The 19,664-nt window shown below is 41.3% G+C and overlaps 1 protein-coding gene across 5 annotated transcripts in view; it reads left to right on the forward strand.

The window, feature by feature from the left end:
* GPR158 (G protein-coupled receptor 158) overlaps positions 1–19,664 on the forward strand; it is a 329,086-nt gene that overhangs the window by 300,718 nt on the left and 8,704 nt on the right. For all 5 annotated transcript variants that reach the window (XM_068235645.1, XM_068235647.1, XM_068235646.1 and 2 more), the window contains 4 exons: positions 1,418–1,527; positions 5,027–5,265; positions 10,754–10,892; positions 18,253–18,358. In XM_068235645.1, the coding sequence (XP_068091746.1) occupies positions 1,418–1,527; positions 5,027–5,265; positions 10,754–10,892; positions 18,253–18,358 (594 nt within the window). The remainder of the gene's footprint in view (positions 1–1,417; positions 1,528–5,026; positions 5,266–10,753; positions 10,893–18,252; positions 18,359–19,664) is intronic.

The raw sequence follows: 19,664 nt of genomic DNA on the forward strand, positions 1-19,664 counted from the left end.
GAATAATTTTTACATTTTGCAGCAATAAGGTGATTACTGAATAATTAAATGCCTTGTTTTATACCAGTTAAATACAGGTACAAATAAGAAGTGATTAAAAAGCTATTCTTAGCATTATAGCAATTACCAGCAGGCAGTGTTCACGCATATGTTTTGTGCGGCTGTTTGGTAAGAATAGTGGCCTCGAGAGTGTGTTGTAGGCGTACTGCTTCCGGGTCACGGGTAGGAGAGGAAATGACAAGTGAAGGTTATTATTTTGTATTGTACATCTTTCAGTGGGGTGCTGCTTGCACATCTGCTGCACATTGTCTCTCCTCCCCTCTCCACAGAACAGCACACACTGTTTATCTGTAGCTGTGTAGTGTGTCTTTACAGCACTTGCTCCAAAATCAGTTGCCTTTCAGAGTACTTAACAATCATTAAGGGCCGGTTTCACATTTGTTAAAAAAAGTATCCATTCGATACATTTTTAAAGCTCTGCTGAAACGCAGGAAGCAGATCCTATGTTAAAACTAGGACTCGTTTCCCCTCGTGTAGAAACACGGATTGCACAGAGATCTGTGTGGCATGGAAAGAAAATGGAACAGAGAGTTCAGATTTGACACTTTTTCCCAGAATGGACGCGAAAGTGTGTCTAATGCAAGCCTATGAGAACGGACACTCTCCACTCTCACTAGGTTAGTCGCTGCATCCGCGTTGCCTGTTTTGGCTGCATCCCATTGCTTTCGTGACGTCATACTCACGCGTCCCGCTGCCCATCACTGCCGCTCGGTCCATTCTGAAGAGCCCAGAGGCCGTTAGAAGCATGGGGATTTTCCATTGGGCTGCAATAGACCAATGGGAATCCTCAGCAACAGAGAGAATTCTCATTGGTTCATGTTGAGCCAATGAAAATTCTCCCTGTTGTTAGGCAGAATTGGCCTGTTGCAGCCTATGGAGAGCCGCGCTTCTTCTGGCCTCCAGGCTGTGGAAGGGACTGAGGGAATGTGCCCTACATCCAGATCAGAACTGTGTCAAAGGGATCAGTTTATCAGAAAAACGGATCCGTTTGACACGGATCTGATCTGGAACCAGACAAGTGTGGACCGATCCTTAGGGTGAAAGATATTGAGAGTCTGTATGCAGTTTAAACCTTTCAAATCCAATTTATGGGGAAACACCTCTAACTACAGTACCTATACTGGGATGGCAACTAAAACTGGGGGGCTACCTATACTGGGTGGACTGCATCTGGCTACCTATACTGGGGGCTGACTCTAGTACTGGTACTTTTATTGGGGAGACAATTTAAGTGTTTGCTGTAGGCGCTACGTTACCCAAATGCGCTCCTGCATATGTGTATGTAATAGAGGTAGAATATAATAACATAACACTTGTTGCCTTTTTATTAATGTGACCCTTTAACTGTCTTCAACAGGTGGTGATTCTATATTTTGAGCCAAGCACATTCCGCTGCATACTGCTCCGATGGGTTCGGCTGCTGGGCTACGCTACAGTCTATGGAACAGTAACGCTCAAGCTGTACAGGTACAGAACGTCTTCTTGGAGTTATTTAAAGGGACACTCCTTTTTTGTTACTAAATTGTCATAAACATAGGTGGGAGCAGCAGAGGCGCAACTACAAATCATAGGGCCCCCAGAAAAACTTTGATAGGACTCCTTTCCCTTGCCTGACCTTGGTGACCCTCACAGCCTGGGAGCCCTTCATTCCAGGGTCATAAAGCAAGTGTGGCCATCATAATCTTCACACTCATAACAAGTGTAGCCACAAAAACACCTGATTTAAAGGATAGGCCCCTTTAATGAAAGTAAGAGAAAGTTAGTATGGGCCCCCTCACAGCTCTAGCCCCTCCTCCCTCCCCGCCCCACGGTTACAGGGGCTGCTCCCTGAGCCCAGACAGGTCCAGTGGCTACAAAGAACGAGATTCCTGTACTTTGATTGGCCCAGTAGACAGAACCCTCCCCTCCAACTCCTAATCCTAAATCCCCCCCCCCCCCCTCCACTAACTTCCTACCTGATGCCTGAAGGTGGCCACTAACGGTCCAGTTTCTAGCGAAAAATCGTTTGAGCGATCAGAAATTCTGATCGGACGAAAAATCTACACCATCAACTAAGACAATCATTGCTTCTTTTCTATCATGACCAACAAGAAAATCCAAATTTTGGCTCAACGAAAATTCAATCGGACAATTGTTTTTATAATCGTTCATTATCGATTGTGCCCATCAACTGAGATTATTTACAACCAATCCGATCAGAATTTCTGATCACTTGAACGATTTTTCGCTAGAAATTGGACCGTTAGTGGCCAGCTTTGCTCTAAACCCCCCTGCACAAACTTCCTATCTGACACCTAACCCTAAACAACTTACCACCTGCACAAACACCCTAACTGGTGCCTAACCTTAGCCCCTCCACCTCACAAACTTCTTACATGATTCTTAACCCTAAATCCCCTCCCACACAAATGCCCTAACTGACGCCTAATGCCCCCCCCCCCTCTTGCACAAACTTTCCACCTGATGCCTAACCCTAACCCCCCACCTAACCTTATCCCCAATCCCCCCCCCCTTTGAGGATCACCGCCAACCCCACCACAACAAAATGTAATTTCTTGGGCGCCAAAACAGGGGCTAATAGAAATATCGGTAATGAGGGGTAATTTAACTTTGATACTTCCTCTTTAAACACTCCGTCTTGCTGTTCCGTGCTGAAATGATACTGAATATGTGTGTTTAGATTCCGAACCAAGTACTGCTGAATTCCAACATCAACACTAAAAATACCACTAAACAGACTTAGAGATCCCATTCTTATCGGGAAGGATTCTTCATCGTGTAAATTTGCGAAACAGATGTATATTTAGACAGGCAGTGAGACCACGGTCTATTACATCTCTCTATAAGATGCCCATGCAAAATGATAAAAAATATCTATATTTAGTCTGTGTGAGTGGGAATGAAGTAAATCAATATCTTTTTTCAAGTCACTTCTGGGAAAGCAGCACAATGTGTCATATTGGTGTAATAACGCCTCAGCAGCCAAAAGTTAAACAGTAATCCCATTAGGGGCGAACTGATACACAAAGTCATAAAGCGATTACAATCAAATAGAACTCTATTTTCCTAGTACATCGGTCCCGAATGCTGGAACAGAGCTGCTTCATTATAGTAGGATTTGTGCAGGGCCGGCGCTACCATAAAGGCAAAGGAGGCATTTGCCCCAGGGCCCCAGAGCCTGTAGGGGCCCCCAGTGGATACAAGAGGAAAAAAAACATTTTTCAAAAAGACCTTATAGTTTTTGAGAAAATCGATTTTAAAGTTTCAAAGGAAAAAAAATACACATTTAAAAACCCGATGACTTTAACGGTTAATAGCAAATCCATATTAAATGCTAGAAACCCTAAATTTGCAGGATATGTTAAGGGGATAATTGGGAATAAGAGGAAATTCTTTTTTCAAAAAGACCGTATAGTTTTTGAGAAAATCGATTTTAAAGTTACAAAGGAAAAAAGTACACTTTTAAATGTGGTAAATGTCACTTTTAGTAGTAAACCTAACGGTAGTGTAATTTTACATGTATCAAAAGAAAGAGCAATGAATTTCCTGACTGGGTTTCCAAGGGGGTCCATACGCAGTTCGTATGGACCTCCTGGAAACCCCTCCGCAGCTGCAGGGCTTTGGCCAGGGATTGCTATACAGCCGCAATATGGCTGTATGAAGATCCCTGACATTTTTTCATATTTTCCCAATTTTTTTTTTATGTTTTGAGTGTGGGAAATGAAAAAAAATTATGCGGGGTCCCCCCTGCTGAAATTTTTAACCCCTTGTCCCCCATGCAGGCTGGGATAGACAGAATGTGGAGCTCCAACCGATTGGGGCTTCACACCCTGACTATACCAGCTGCAAAAAAGGTCCCTTAATGCCAAGTTTTGTTTCAGGGACCAGCGTATCTGCTGGCTTGGGGCCCCCAGGTTTATTTTGCCCTGGGGCCCCATAGTTGCTAATACTGGCCCTGGATTTGTGAACGCTCTGTATGACTAGTGTCTAAACTTTTAGACCACATTGCAAGTTGTAAAAAGAAATGAGGACCCTACAGGGGTGGGGGCTGTCATGTGTATGTAGGTTCAGCCGCAGTTCATTTGGGCGCATGGAGACCCTGAAAGATTGATCTCCCTGCGATAGATAAGGTATATAATATACATTTTTCCCTATCGATTACCTAATTTGTCTCTTGGGCATGTAATTTTGGGTCTTGCTATTGCAGACACCAGAATGATTGTGTTTTTTATTTTTTTTTATTCGGTCTCTGGCTACAGCTGGTACACAAATTAAACAGTGATAATTTCGGTCTAATCCAGTGCAGGGCAGGTTTACCGAAATAATCTGGCTCGGGCTGTCATTTATGGCAATTGGTATCTCAAACTGCTATCACTGATCATAACTTGCATATGCTGAGCCTTCCCAAATTAGCACTTGACATGATTCGTTTAGGTGACCACACATGCAGTAGGCATAGCCTTCAGCAGGGATGGGACAAGGCAAAGGCAAGAGAGGTGCCAGCCTTGTGCGCAGTAGGAAAGAGAGGTTGGGGTGGTTCATTTGAATCAGTGGTACAGTGGTGGCCATGTAAATTTCCACAGTAGACATTCGTTCTTCACCCCCCCACCCCCTCTCTCTTCTGCCATGCATGGTCCTTTTGCTTTGAACACCCCTTTCTCGATTTCTGTATTGTCCCCCCCTGCTTACTGTTTGAAATGATCAGTTTAGCAATCAGAGTTGACTTTATTGACACACAGAAATGGTTTCCCGTTGCTCATTGGTTGTTGAAGGTTACGTGTTGTCAGATTGGTAGCTTCCAGCTCCTTCAAACCAATGTCCACTCCCAGATGATGCCACTACACATAGTGCTTTGAATGGCATGTTCAGTGGACACTTCAGTTAGTGCTAATTAGAAATAATACAATATATTGCTAATTCATAATAACGTGCCCATAATACCTAAAATACCATTCTGTTTCTGCAGAGTCCTGAAGGTATTCCTTTCTCGTACCGCTCAGCGCATCCCTTATATGACCAGCTGTAGAGTTATGCGGATGTTGTCTGTAATCCTTCTATTGGTTGTTTGGTTCCTGGTGGCCTGGACATCGGCAGTGTTCCAAAACATGGACCGAAACATCTCCCTTATTGTCCGAGGAGAAACCTCCAACCATCTTCTCTTCAATATGTGTTTGATAGACCGATGGGACTATATGATGGCAGTTGGTAAGTTGAGAGCTTTGAGGCCTAAAAAGCTAAATTTATATGATGGATTTTAAAAATAGAAAAGCTCAACAGAACATATTTTTAATAAAGATCTTTATAAAAAGTTTTGCCCATAATGTAGTAAAGTGAACCCGAGGTGAAAATAAACTGATGAGATAAACAATTGTATTTATCCTTGTACTTCTAAAAATGTTTTCCAGATATTCAATGGTTTTATTTTATATTTAAACATTTACAAAGTAGATTGAATTTTTTATTGTCTTTGCTCAAATGCAGCCTACTAAGTGTCCCAGAGTTGAAATACAGGAAAACTTTCATGGCTGTAATTTGCTTATCAGTGAGGTTTACTATGTTACAGACAAGCTACTGACAAGACTGAAGGTGACACTCGCATGCCTTAAAATTAACTCTTTCAGGCAGCAAAATAGAAAAAGAAAAATAATTATTATAATTAATATGATTTGCACAGTACACTTTGAACTGAGGCAGGAAATACCTTGTGTACTCCTCCCGTCTCGATACAGAGCACTACGCTCTGCCAAAGATTTCTGTTGATCTAGGCGTTTTTTGACTTGTTTTTTTCCCCCTTTTTTAATAACTTTGTTTAAATAGTAAATTGACTGTGTGAATGAAAAGTATTTAGAGATTTTAGTTTCCATTTTAAAGCCTACTCCAGGAATATGTTTGCCTTCTTTGACCAAACAGAAATGATTGCAGTTTTTATACAAAGAGGTAGCGGTAGCGCCACTCAAGTTAATACAACAGTCCGTATCAGTCTCTGTAATACATTTCAGACACAGTTTTCCTAAGGTAAATATCAATATATCCTATAGCAGCTTCATAGCATATTTTCATCAACACGTCAATGCCTTTCATCAGGATAGTAGAGGACCTCCACCACACCCTTTGTGCCAGACTCACCGTCTACTAAGACCCTCTGGTGGGTCAGATGCAACCTTGGGACCATTACCGGGTCGTCCCCCACCTCTCTGGCAACTCCTGGATCACACCTGGATCATTCACCAGCAAGCACTGTATCTTCCTTATGTATTGCACTTGTCTCCAACAACCTCAATGAAAAGGCCTCTCATAGTGTAAAACTGTACAACATTTATTAGCATATAAAATCCTATTGCACTCACTTTTTCCAATGATATAAGTCAGCTTAGAGTTTTGTGTTGAGACGGGCTCTCCCCCGTAATGTTGGCCGCAGGCAGGCTTGTTCCTGTAGCCCCTCCGTGCGTATTGCCGCTAGTGCACGCTTCTACCCAGCTTCACTCCACGTGGGACGCCCACCGTTCCGTATCCACTTAGCTCACGTCTCTGGGAGCTTACTGCGCAGGCGCAGTACAAGGTTTTCTCGCACTGTGGCTGCGCAGTAAGCTCCCGGAGACGTGAGTGGGTACGCGCGCGTTACATGCGTAAACAGACCGGCGGACGTGTTACACAGATGCGTTACACGCGTAATCAGACCGGGACCGGCGGCCGGGAACAAGTGATTGGAGGAAGACGCCGCAGGACATGACAGCTACAGGGGGCTGATAGAGTTTAGATAGTTTACACAGCAAATCTAGCTGCAAACATCTTCAACAGTATATGATTATTCCTTCCTGTGATACAATGAGAGCAGCCATGTTCTGCTTGTGATCATTATACACAGGCAAGCTGCTCTGCATCTCCACCCCTCAGCCTGTGAAAACTCCACTCCTCTCTCCTCCCCTCTGCTTCTGAAATCTCTGGCTAGTTACACCTCCTCCTCCTCCTGCCCAGAGTGAGCTCCCATAAGCCCTTGCTACATGGGTCTCAGAGTGCCTGGGCACTGTGGGCGGGGCTTGTTTAGTTTATAGGAAATTAGGGTATTAAAACAAACAAAAAAAGTATTTGGCTTGAGGAATGCCCTATAAACTATATGAAAGGAACACAATTATGCAATGAGTAAAAGTTTATCTCGGATCCACTTTAAAGATGGACACTTGGCAACCCTGGGATGGACCCCTATATCAGAGAGAGAGGTAATCAGGCCCCACAGCTCTGGGCCCCCCTGCAGGTGCCAGGGCTTCTTGGTGTATAGTTACTCCCTTGCTGTGACCTTTGGTTTGTCCATCAAAAACAAAGTTCGCCCGCTCCAGCTTGCGGTCTCCGGAACTGTTCTGACTCTGCACAGTTTAGCATAATAGTATTCTGTTACAAAGTAATTTAAATGTTACTTATCTTAAAATGCCTGTATATGTTAATATCATGCAAATGAGCAGTTACAGTTTTCCTCAAATCTTTTATTTTTAAAGTAGGACACTTGATTAATTTCCATTATCTCGGCAAACACATTAAAGTTGAAGACACGCTTAATGCCACTTTAATGCTTTGTTCTTTGATAATTTTCTCTGATCATAATGAACAAACACTGCAGTGGGCTGGGAATACAGAAGACCGATGTTCGGGGGAGAGCATAGCCAAGGAGAATTAATTCTTCACACATTAGTCTTAAAGCAAACCTGAAGTGAAAATAAAGTTAAAAATTGAATAGTGTTGTAAATTACTTACTGCAGTCTGTTGCCCACATGGCTCCACCCATATCCTGTAGGGGGAGTGTGGTATCCAAGTGGAGTCCAAGGACTTTCTAGTTAGAAAGATAGGAAAAACCACGGAGACACCAGGATCAGGTCTCGAAGTAAAATAGAATAGCGAGAAGGTACTCACAAGTGTAGGTAGCAAAACCAGCAACCACGGTGTAATGGCATGTGAGGAAGTCCTGTCCCCAATTGGGCTCTCTGTGTTCTTCAAATGACTGGGTTGCACTCTAAAGAAAACAATTGTTTAAGTTCAATAAATGAAAACAATTGTTCAATGAACAATACAGATTCGTGGGGCTATGTAAGCTATAACTGGAAGGGAGGAGGTGCCCCAAAAATTAACCAAGGAGGTAATAAATAAGTAGATAAAATAAATGGCTTACTTCTAAAAAGAAGGGGGAACACTAATATAGGGTTTGGTAATCAGACACTTTAGATGATAACGCGTTTCGCAGAGCATGGTCTGCTTCCTCAAAACAAATAACAGGCAGTGTCTAAACTGCAGTAAAAGTAGATTTGGAGTGCCTGAAAGAGCTCTTTTAGGCGATCTGAATCTGCTTTTACTGCAGTACTGTTTGTTATTTGATCTGAGGAAGCGGATTGTGCTCTGCGAAACGCGTGATTGTCTGAAGTGTCTGATTATGAATAGATCTTCAGGGACATCTGTATGGCTGATATAGTGGTGAAACTCCTCCCACAGTGTGATGTCAGAACTATGGTCGTGACAGTTTACTGTGTAACCTCGTTGCCTTGTGGGACATAACAGCTGTTTTCAACCTCCAAGCAAGCCATATCTCCCTCTGCGGAATGTTCGTTTACTGAGAGTTCTACGCACAGAGAAAACTGTCACCTGACAGGACTAAAGATGTCGCCACCTGTTATACAATTCAGAATGAAAATCGGGGAGAGGAAAGATTTTACAAACACTGACTAAATAGTTAATAAATTAATTATATAAAAAATTAAGTTCCTCTTCAACCCATCTGACATAGGACATGTGAAGCTGCCAAGATGTGCTGTAGAGGAGGTAGATTTTTTACTGCGCTGTCCCTGGTGCTGAAGCATTTATTAAGTGTGACTTCTCTCTTCTGCTGTCGTAAGAACAGCGCTACTTGTTTATCTGTTTAGTTTGCGGTAATATGCTTAAAACAAAAACAGTAAGCATCCCCGAGAGATAAAAGCAAGGCACAACAAGAACTGTTCAGATTTAAAATTAGATCAGTCACACATCCAGCAAATGGTGTCATATTTGCCCCAGCAGAATTGGAAGACGGAGTCTGTTTGCCAGCTGAGGGCTTTCTGTGTAAGTGGGCTGAGTAGTGGTAACTCTGTGTATTTGTCTGTTCTGTTTGACGTCTGATCTTATAACTGGAAGTAAAAATTATTATATTACGGCTTATACACAGGCATTTATCTATACTTGCAATCTCCAACAATAGGCATAGGTTGGTTACGGTGATCCTTGTAGTAACCTCGTACTAAAGAATACCTGGGTAAACAGTGAAACCAGGAGCATAATGGTGTAGTAGATCCCTGCAACCACTGTATAAGCCAGTGGGAAATTAACCATCCCCGTGCAGTTTTCCAGTTCCTGCTAGTAGCTGGATAGTCTCTCTCCTGGGTTTGTAGTTTTTTTGGGAATAAAAAAAACGATTACCTCTAAATTAGGTTTTAACTAAATACTCATAAGAATGGAGGCACTCAAGTTTAAAGAGACTCTGTAACATCAAAAACATCCCCTGGGGGGTACTCACCTCGGGTGGGGAAGCCTCCGGATCCTAATGAGGCTTCCCACGCCGTCCTCTGTCCCACGGGGGTCTCGCTGCAGCCCTCCGAACAGCCGGCGACAGACCCGACTGTCAGTTCAATATTTTCCTTTGCTGGCTCCAGCTGTGGCTGCTTTCGGCTCCGAACTACACGGAAATACCCAATCTCAGTCGGGTCCGCTCTACTGCGCAGGCTCCGGAAACTTGCGCCTGCGCAGTAGAGCAGACCCGACGGCGATCAGGTATTTCCGCCTACTTCGGAGCCGACAGCTGTCAGAGCGCCTGCGCAGGAGTCGGGAAGGTAAATATTGACGTCATCTTTTACGGAGGGCTGCAGCGAGACCCCTGAGGGACGGAGGACGGCGTGGGAAGCCTCATTAGGATCCGGAGGCTTCCCCCACCCGAGGTGAGTACCCCCAAGGGGATGTTTTGATGTTAGATCCTCTTTAAGAATATATACCTTCTAATAGTTAAAATTAGAGTGAGAGGAATTCCTTTACCTCTCCTGAAGACAAAAGCACCAGTACTTGAAAAGTATTTATTAAAAACACAAAATAGGCAACATGTTTTGTGGGTACTACGCCACTTCCTCAGGTCAATACACAGTGCCTAGAGCAACAAATAAATATGCATGTATAATAACACCCACTTATTCACATTGCTGATTTGTTAACATCATACACGTACAGTATATACATAGCACACCATATTTATAGCTATATATATCTATATATATATATAGATATATATAGATAGATAGATAGATAGATAGATAGATAGATGGATAGATATAGATATATACATACATGTATATACAGAAATGAATTCTACTGTTTTTGTTGGAGTGTTCAGGGGTGGTAGATTTGGTAGTAAGAAAAGAGAATTATGGCCTTGAGTGTTCAGGGGTTGGTAGATTTGGTAGTAAGAAAAGAGAATGATGGCCTTGAGTGTTCAGGGGTTGGTAGATTTGGTAGTAAGAAAAGAGAATGATGGCCTTGAGTGTTCAGGGGTTGGTAGATTTTGGTAGTAAGAAAAGGGAATTATGGCCTTGAGTGTTCAGGGGTTGGTAGATTTTGGTAGTAAGAAAAGGGAATTATGGTATTAAACAATACAACTTTTTAAGATTCCTTTTGTTTTATATTTTTTTTCCAGGTGAATTTTTATTCCTTCTTTGGGGCGTCTACCTTTGTTATGCTGTTCGGACTGTGCCATCTGCCTTCCACGAGCCGCGCTATATGGCCGTTGCGATTCACAATGAGCTCATCATGTCGGCCATTTTCCACGTTATCAGGCAAGTGAATTAAGTTTGATTTATATTAATGTGGTGGACTAGCAAAAAGGAAACCCTCATGATATGGTATAGAGTCATATACAGTAAAAAAGTCAGTAAATACTGACAAACAATATTATGCATACTATCCATAATATCTGTACTCCCCATTATTGTATATTTTGTACATTGTACTGCGCTACAGAAGATGTTGGCACTATACCAATTAAAAAATATATATATTCCTAACATTTGTATAGCGCTTTTCTACTGATGGACTCAAAGCTCTCAAGAGCTGCAGCCACTAAGGGTGTGCTCAAGAGGTCTCCCTGCAGTGTTAGAGAGTCTTGCCCAAGGCTTATTGCTGAATAGGTACTGACCCTAGCCAGGATTTGAATCCTGGTCTCCCATGTCAAAGGCAGTGCCATTAACCACTACTCTATCCAGCCACTAAATAAAATAATAATATATTAAATACAGGAATATACATCTTTAGAGAAGTAAATAATCGAACAGCTCACTTATCCTAAACTCGTACAAAGCATAAGGTGTCAGAGATAAGACTACACGTCATTCAATAAACTTAGGCAAAAAAAAAAAACGAAACAGTGTTTTTTTTCCCCCAGTTCAGTTCCTACCTAGACTAGACACGCAGGCTGGGTATGACGGTCATACATACATCTAGTAATAAAGTATGGAAAGAATATATATTTGTATGTGTTTTATAACTGTGGGACTTGTCATGTGAAAATTAGGATGGGTGAAAAATAAAAAAAATCTGTATTCTCTACCATTACACCTAATTTTACCCTGTAAAATGACTATAAAATAAAACGTTTTTTGGAAAAAGTATTAACCAAAGAAAGCATATATATATATATATATATATATATATATATATATAGATAGATCCCGGAATCACTAAGATGTTATAAGTAATGAAAAAGATACTGCTGTGTCAAAAGCAATACATCTTAAGGGTCAAAAATGTCAGGAACCTTAAAGCAATACTGTAGGGGGGTCAGGGGAAGATGAGTTGAACTTACCCGGGGCATCTAATGGTCGCCCGCAGACATCCTGTGCCCGCGTAGCCACTCACCGATGCTCCGGCCCCGCCTCCGGTTCACTTCTGGAATTTCGGACTTTAAAGTCTGAAAACCACTGCGCCTGCGTTGCCATGTCCTCGCTCCCGCTGATGTCACCAGGAGCATACTGCGCAGGTCCAGTATGGTCTGCGATTGCACAGTACGCTCCTGGTGACATCAGCGGGAGCAAGGACTCGGCAACGCAGGCACAGTGGTTTTCAGACTTTAAAGTCTGAAATTCCAGAAGTGGACCGGAGGCGGGGCCAGAGCATCGGTGAGTGGCTATGCGGGCACAGGATGTCTGCGGGTGACCACTAGAAGCCCCGGGTAAGTTCAACTCATTTTCCCCCAACCCCCTACAGTATTCCTTTAAAGAACAAGCGACACCCATGCTAACCTAGAAAAAAAAACACATATATAAGTAGATAAATACTACCTCTACTTACATAACAGATGTATTGTTCTATCCACGTAAAGATTCCTGTGAACTTTACAAAGGAAAAGCAGAAAATCCTATTCTAGGCAGTGGCCATCTTGCCAAGCTAATGCTGACATCATATCCTCCCTGACTCTTGTTTTCCCCGCCTTTCTCTTTTCTCAATGAAAATTGTGGGCGACCCCTCTCACCCTGGCCACAGTTTTTTCACTCGACTCAAACTGGGCTGGAGGTTTCGGTCCATTCCTGCTAAGACTACTAGGGGCATGAACACTTTTTTTCCCACGGCCGTCAGAGTCTTGAACTCTGCCCATTCCACCGACCGATCCTGCAGCCATCTAACGGACTAATATCTGACTTCGGCTGCGGCCGCTCTGTTTACTGCCTACCTAGGTTGTACTAGAATTATCTTCTGCTACACGCTGCTGTCCCCGCTAGACCCGCAACTGACCTACCGCAAGTGTTGTATTACTCCGTATCTGTTGTATTGTATTGTTCTGCTGTACTTCTCTTGTTATGTTGTAGTATTCTTGTCTGCTGTACAACTTTTTCTTTGCCAATCAACGTGCCAAACCTAATTCCGGGCACGGTGCAACCGTGCTTGGCGAAATAAACGAATTCTGATTCTGATTCTCTTGCTCATTGTGTATTCATTAGCTCCCCTCCTCCCAGAGTCTTTTTTTTTATGTACACATCCAATCACTGAGTCACCTCAGCCTTGCTTGTAAACACAAGTGATCAGCTAGGCAGGGGAATAAATGGAAGAGGAGGAATATATTATAGATAAAAGAACTCCCAGCATACAAAAGAACTCCCAGCATTCAAAATAACTCCCAGCATTCAACTTTTTGGCACTGTTTGGCACTAGGGCCAGTGCTCCTATAGTATGTAATAACTCCAAACCATAACAGCAGAAACAAGTTTTGAATGCAGGATTACCATCTTTATCACTTATGACACTCAGACCAGTTGCTGTTGAAATTTGTTTTTTATGGTGACAATACCGCTTTAAGGGGTGAAAACCTTGGAACACGAACTGGTTAAAGAGTAACTTTTTACAGTATATGGAAAAGAGACCTTCACTTTAATTTTCAGTCTGCCAGTGGAGGGCATTTGGGGGAAAGCTATCTGAAGGTGATACATTGCGTGGCTGAGTGAGAAGAGGGATTCAATAAGAAAGCCCTTATCAAACTTTGATAAGACTTCTTCTGTAAAATTAAAGGTGCCCATACACTCGTCAGATTGGCAGCAGACAGATAAGAAATGCATCTGATGATCTATCTGATGCGTTTTTAGAACATTTTTTACCAGGATAGAATTCCAATAGATTTCAGTTTGAAATCTGTTGAAATTCGATCTGATGGCATTTTTTTGCCATCAGATTTCCATTAAGGCCAATGCAAACTGATAAGCAATCTCATCAGATCGACCTAAATTTTCCACCCTGCTAGTTCGATGGAAATCCATCGAAATCGATCAAAATCGGCCGTCGATCGGTCGATTGGCCAACCGATTTGCGATCGATCGATCGATCGATCGACCGCGATCGATCGGTCGGCCAGAAAATCGGCTGAGTGTATGGGCTGCTTAAGTATTGACATCCTAATGTCTAGAACAGCAGGTGAGCCCATGTTATCATGCAAGAAGGCTACAACTTGTTTTCAGAAGTCTTCCACAGATGGGCACTGCCAAATTAAATGTAAAAAGGAGGGGCTGGGAAGATTTCACATTTGGGACAGTAGGTAGCTGTGACAGTGGAGAACTTGGTTAACTGTAACAGGGTTAGATAGATACAGTAGAGTCCCTGTTAACCAGAACTCAACTAACCAGGAGTCTCAACCAACCAGAACAAATCACTGGCAGTACTCACAGGGGTGAATGCCAAATTCTTAGTCTTTTTCTGTTTTATGCTGTGCTTAAATACTGGGTTCCATGGCTTCCCCAAGGTTAGTATCGTTTCAGTTACTGTATTTAAACATGTAATACAAAGTTCATGGTATGTATACAGAGTGGAGTATAATACTGTATTAGCTAGGCCTATTTTTACCATTGAGTCTCAAGCAACCAGATCCACGTCAGTGCCGGATAACTCGGTCTCTACTGTACTTAGTTAACAAGTTATGTCAGTATGGAAAAATGATTAACTATAATAAAAGAATAACAATAACCAACAAAATAAAAAAGATCTCAGGAGGATCTGTAAAGTTTAATCTATGTAGTCTTTAAATGTACTGTATGCTTGGAGATGGAAGACACATTGCAAATGCAGTTATGTTTTCCAGACTTTTAAGTGGGATTGTCACCGTAAAAATAAAATTACAACAGCAACTGGTCTGAGTGTATCAAGTGATAAGGATGCTAATCCTGCATTCAAAACTTTCAAAACGTTTTATGCTGTTATGGTTTGGAGTTATCACATACCTTAGGAGCACTGGCCCTTTAATTGCCATTGCCAAACTGTTGCATTCTGGGGGTCTTTTTATCTATAATATATTCCTCATCTTCCCTTTATTTACCCCTCTTTCTAATGACATAAGACAGTGCACTTCCTAGTATAGACCTCGGTGGGAGTGTCTGAAGACTCTGGGAGGAGGGTAACGTATACACAATTAGCAGAGGAGAAAAAAAGATTGAGGGAGGAAATGATGTCAGGATTAACTTCATTCAAAGGTAACCAAGATGGAAACTGCCTAGAATAGGATTCTCTGCTTTTCCTTTATAAAATTCATAGGAATCATAATGTTATAACGTGGACAGTGCAATACATCTGTTATGTAAGTAGAACTAGTACGTATTTACTTATATATGTGTTTTTTATTTCTAGGTTAGCATCGGTGTCACTTGTTCTTTAAAGATGTTAGGCTGAGTTTCATGATTTATTTCTTCTTAATTAATTCATTCAGAGATATATTATAAATGTTGTTTATGATACTTCTTTATCAAGTCTGGTTTTAATCATCCAGAGGCTATATGAATACATGCAGCGGTTAACATTTTAAAGAGGATAGGTAACTGATATGTACAATATATATTTGATATTGCATTCAATGGTGAAGGTGACAACTGGTTAGAAAAAATATTGCCACAGTAGTCGATATCTTTTGAACCACAGGACAGTGCCACCATATATGCCAGAAATCATTTCAAATCAAATTTCCTGAAACAATATACCTTAACTGCTGTGTTCATTTGTTTTGACTAGATGGTTTTAAATAAGTCTTATGTATAAGTTTAAAGAGACTCTGAAGCGAGAATAAATGTCGCTTCGGAGCTCATAGTTAGCAGGGGCATGTGTGCCCCTGCTAAACCGCCGCTATCGCGCCGCTAAACGGGGGTCCCTTCACCCCCAAACCCACCCCCGCAAACGTTAGTCGTAGAATTGGTCGTTCCTGGAGGCAGGGCTAACGGCTGCAGCCTTGTCTCCAGTCGTGTCTATCAGCGGCGCATCGCCGCCTCTCCCCCGCCCCTCTCAGTGAAAGGAGACTGAGAGGGGCGGGGGAGAGGCGGAGATACGTGCTGACAGACGCGCGTGGGGCAGGGATGCGGCGGTTAGCCCTGCCCCAACCAGGAAGAGATCCCCCGCTGCACCGAGGGGATTTGGGGGTGAAGGGACCCCCGTTAAGCCGCGGGATAGCGGCGTTTTAGCAGGGGCACACATGCCCCTGCTATCTATGAGGTCTGAAGCGAGATTTATTCTCGCTTTAGACTCTCTTTAAGTCAGGTTTCTATGAAATATTTTGAGAGCATTCAACAGAGTTTCTCCAAATTTCTTTCCACTTTTCACCCGACAAATTTTTGTTTGAGACCTTTTCTCCATAATTTTTCTATGTAACTCTACATAGTGGGTGGTTTTATTAACCCCATTATATATAATTGAGATAGACCTTCTAAATATGAGTTTAATCATAATAAGTAACCTTTCAATTATAGTATTGACAAAAACGTAGGTGAAAAGGTACTGCCAACATTATTGCGAGTATTGCATGCTAGTGGATTAACTACTTGACCACTGAGGGGTTTTACCCCTCAGCGCTCCTCTCATTCTTTCACAAATAACTTAATCACATCGAATCACAACGACATGATCTATATCGTGTTTTTTTCACCACCAATTAGGCTTTCTTTGGGAGGTACATTACGCTAAGAATTATTTTATTCTAAACACATTTTAATTGTAATAATAAGAAAAAAAATGGGAAAAAATAATTATTTCTCAATTTTCGGCCAATATAATGTTAAAATAAAACGCTCTACTGTGGATAAAACCCACACATTTTATTTGCCCATTTGTCCCGGCGGTAAAGGTAGCATGCGTGGCTGCGTGCGCAGGAGCAGGCGGCAGCTGCTCACTCCCATTGACTTATTTTCGGGGCCCAGGGACCTTTAGATGAAGTTTCCTTCCTAGTGCAGAATGTAGTTAAAGGGCATTTTATTGATAATATATGAAATACCATCTAAGAGAAAACTTAGAAGAAAAAGGGTCCGATCCAATTCCCTTTTTCTACTAAGTTTTTTCCTGGGTGATATTTTCTCACCTTGGCCCATATGCAATTCACTTTTTCTCCGGAGTTATATCTTAGGATATACTTTTCATATTCTATTTACCTTTTAAGCATTTTACAATTGAAAAAGTGCCTAAAGGTTGCTGAAAATGTTTTATCAAAATTATTCTGAATATTTTCTTACTGGTTGGTTTAAAAGGCATTTTATGACAACGTAGGAAAATGTCACCTGGGAGTAAACGCAGAAAAAAAAGTGACTTGCATATGGGCCGTTCACCTAAAATGCCTTTTAAACCACCAGCAAGCAAGAAAATCATCAGAGTAATTTTGATAGTACTTTTTCACCAACTTGAGGGTACGTTTTCAATAGTAAAGTGCTGAACAGAGAATATGAAGTGTTTGTGAGCTGCATTATCGCAAATACCTTCTGTTTTAACAAGGCAAATTACACTAAAATATTATTTAGAAATAACTGGAAAAATCATAATTCCTAACAGTAAGCCAATTATATCTATAGAGACAAACAGTAGCGATTCACATGTGCAGCTGTCCAGTGAACATTGATTTCAATAAACAACATGCTGGGACAGGAAAACAACTGTGATTCTCTTCCTCTGTACGATCTGTGTGTGTTTTATTTCCTTTTTTAAAACAAAATTTAGAAAAACTCATTTTATTTTTTTACAAACAATTTGTGATATATATAATTCTATATAATGTATGATAAATAAGAAAATAATATATGCATTTGTTTTAAAGAGGAGCTGTTAGGTATAAGGTCTCAGAGAAAATAAACACATATATCAGTAGCTAAAGATTGGCTGTACTTACATTACATATGCATTTCACTGTCCACGTTTGGATTTCACAGAATTTGTATATAGTATATGCAGAGATAGATGCTCCTGACAGCTTATGGCAGGCTCCATGTTTTTCTGTCAAATGTGTCGTCATGTCCTGCCTGCTTCCTGATCACAGATAAGCTCGTACTTGAACAACACAGTGTGCAGTGAATATTAATGAGCCATGTGGCTAGGAACAATAGCTGACTCCTGCAGAGTACTCTGCCCCGAGATTTATCAGTGCTACACGCTGGACTGATTACAAGCTTCTGTAACGTCTCATTAGCAGCCGAGGGGAGGGCCCCAGAATGCTTTGCAGTTTAGTATGCGGCTTGCGTCCTTATGGGTCTATAACAGACTTGCTGATAAGCACACATCAAAGGTAACTGAGATTTTTATCTTCACTAATGGCTTTTGGGCTTCCTTCTAAACTGTTTAACACAGGAGAATAGAGGTTTAAATTAGCTTCTGCAGCCTGACAGTTACTCTTTAAGTATTTTGTTCACCTTATTTCAGGTTTGTTCTCGCTACAAAACTTCAGCCGGACTGGATGTTGATGTTATTTTTTGTCCACACGCATCTGACAGTGACTGTAACTGTGGGGCTACTGCTTATACCCAAGGTAATGATTTACAAAGTCACACCTCGTTCACACCTAGCCAAGTGTTCAATACATTTTCATAACTTGTACATGGAAGACTTTGATTTTCATAGATCAGATTCAGAAATACATTTGGAGGCCTTGTTTAGCAGGAGAGAGTGTAACTGTGTAATCACTTATTTTTTTTAAAAAAAATTGCAGTGTGACAGTTACTCCAGCCCAAGTAAGCATCACAATTGTTTGTAAGAAATTAACTTTTTTTATTGGTACATCATTGTTTTCTCTTTGTTTAATTTGGCCTCAATTCACTAAGATCATGCTGGAGATAAGGCAAGAGAAAACTTTACCTCCACACATGGATCTTGCCTTATTAAGGTGTAGAGATAAGTTTTCACAGTGAGAGTTATCTTATCACTTCAGTCCTTAAAGAGAAACTCCGACCAAGAATTGAAATTTATCCCAATCAGTAGCTGATAACCCCTTTTACATGAGAAATCTATTCCTTTTCACAGACAGACCATCAGGGGGCACTGTATGACTGATATTGTGGTGAAACCCCTCCCACAAGAAGCTCTGAGTACCGAGGTACTTCTGGCAGTTTCCTGTCTGTGAACCCTGTTACATTGTGGGAAATAGCTGTTTACAGCTGTCTCCAACTGCCAAAACAGCAAGCAGCAGCTACATTACTTGCTAGCAGTAAAAATGTCACCATTTAATAAATGTCAGAATATAAATCAGGGATTTAAAATATTTTACAATGGGCAAACACTGACTAAATCATTTATACATACAGTAATTATTGTAAAAATGAAGCACTTTTTTCATTACATTATTTTCACTGAAGTTCCTCTTTAAGTTACCTCCTCTGTAGTTATGTTCACATGCAGTTAATTAACAGCCTGTCATTAGCTTTAGAATTCTGGAGTTATTTTAAAGATTGAAACGTTAACTTTAGAGTTCTCTCCTTAACTTAAAGACAGAAGAGTTAAGTTTAGGTTTGCCTGAGGTAAAATGTTTCCTGAATACTACATGCCTTATCACCATGATGATCACTCTAGAAACGTTATTAAATTCAGGAGGTAAGCTTAGTGAATAAAGGCCATTATTTTTAGATACTGGGTGTCTTTTTTATGTCAAAATTGAGTTCTGATTAGGGTAAAGTTATGTTCTACTTTAACTTTTAACATTTGGTATGGAGAATGCTAAAAGTTCTACACACCTTTAGTAAATGAACCCAACATAGAGTATTGTATTAAAAAACTTTATTAACTCAAAAAAGATAAGCAGAGCTGTGATGTGGCAGCTCTCATTCCATGAGCAGACATAA

Source organism: Hyperolius riggenbachi, chromosome 5 (assembly GCF_040937935.1).
Source record: "Hyperolius riggenbachi isolate aHypRig1 chromosome 5, aHypRig1.pri, whole genome shotgun sequence".
NCBI lineage: Eukaryota > Metazoa > Chordata > Amphibia > Anura > Hyperoliidae > Hyperolius > Hyperolius riggenbachi.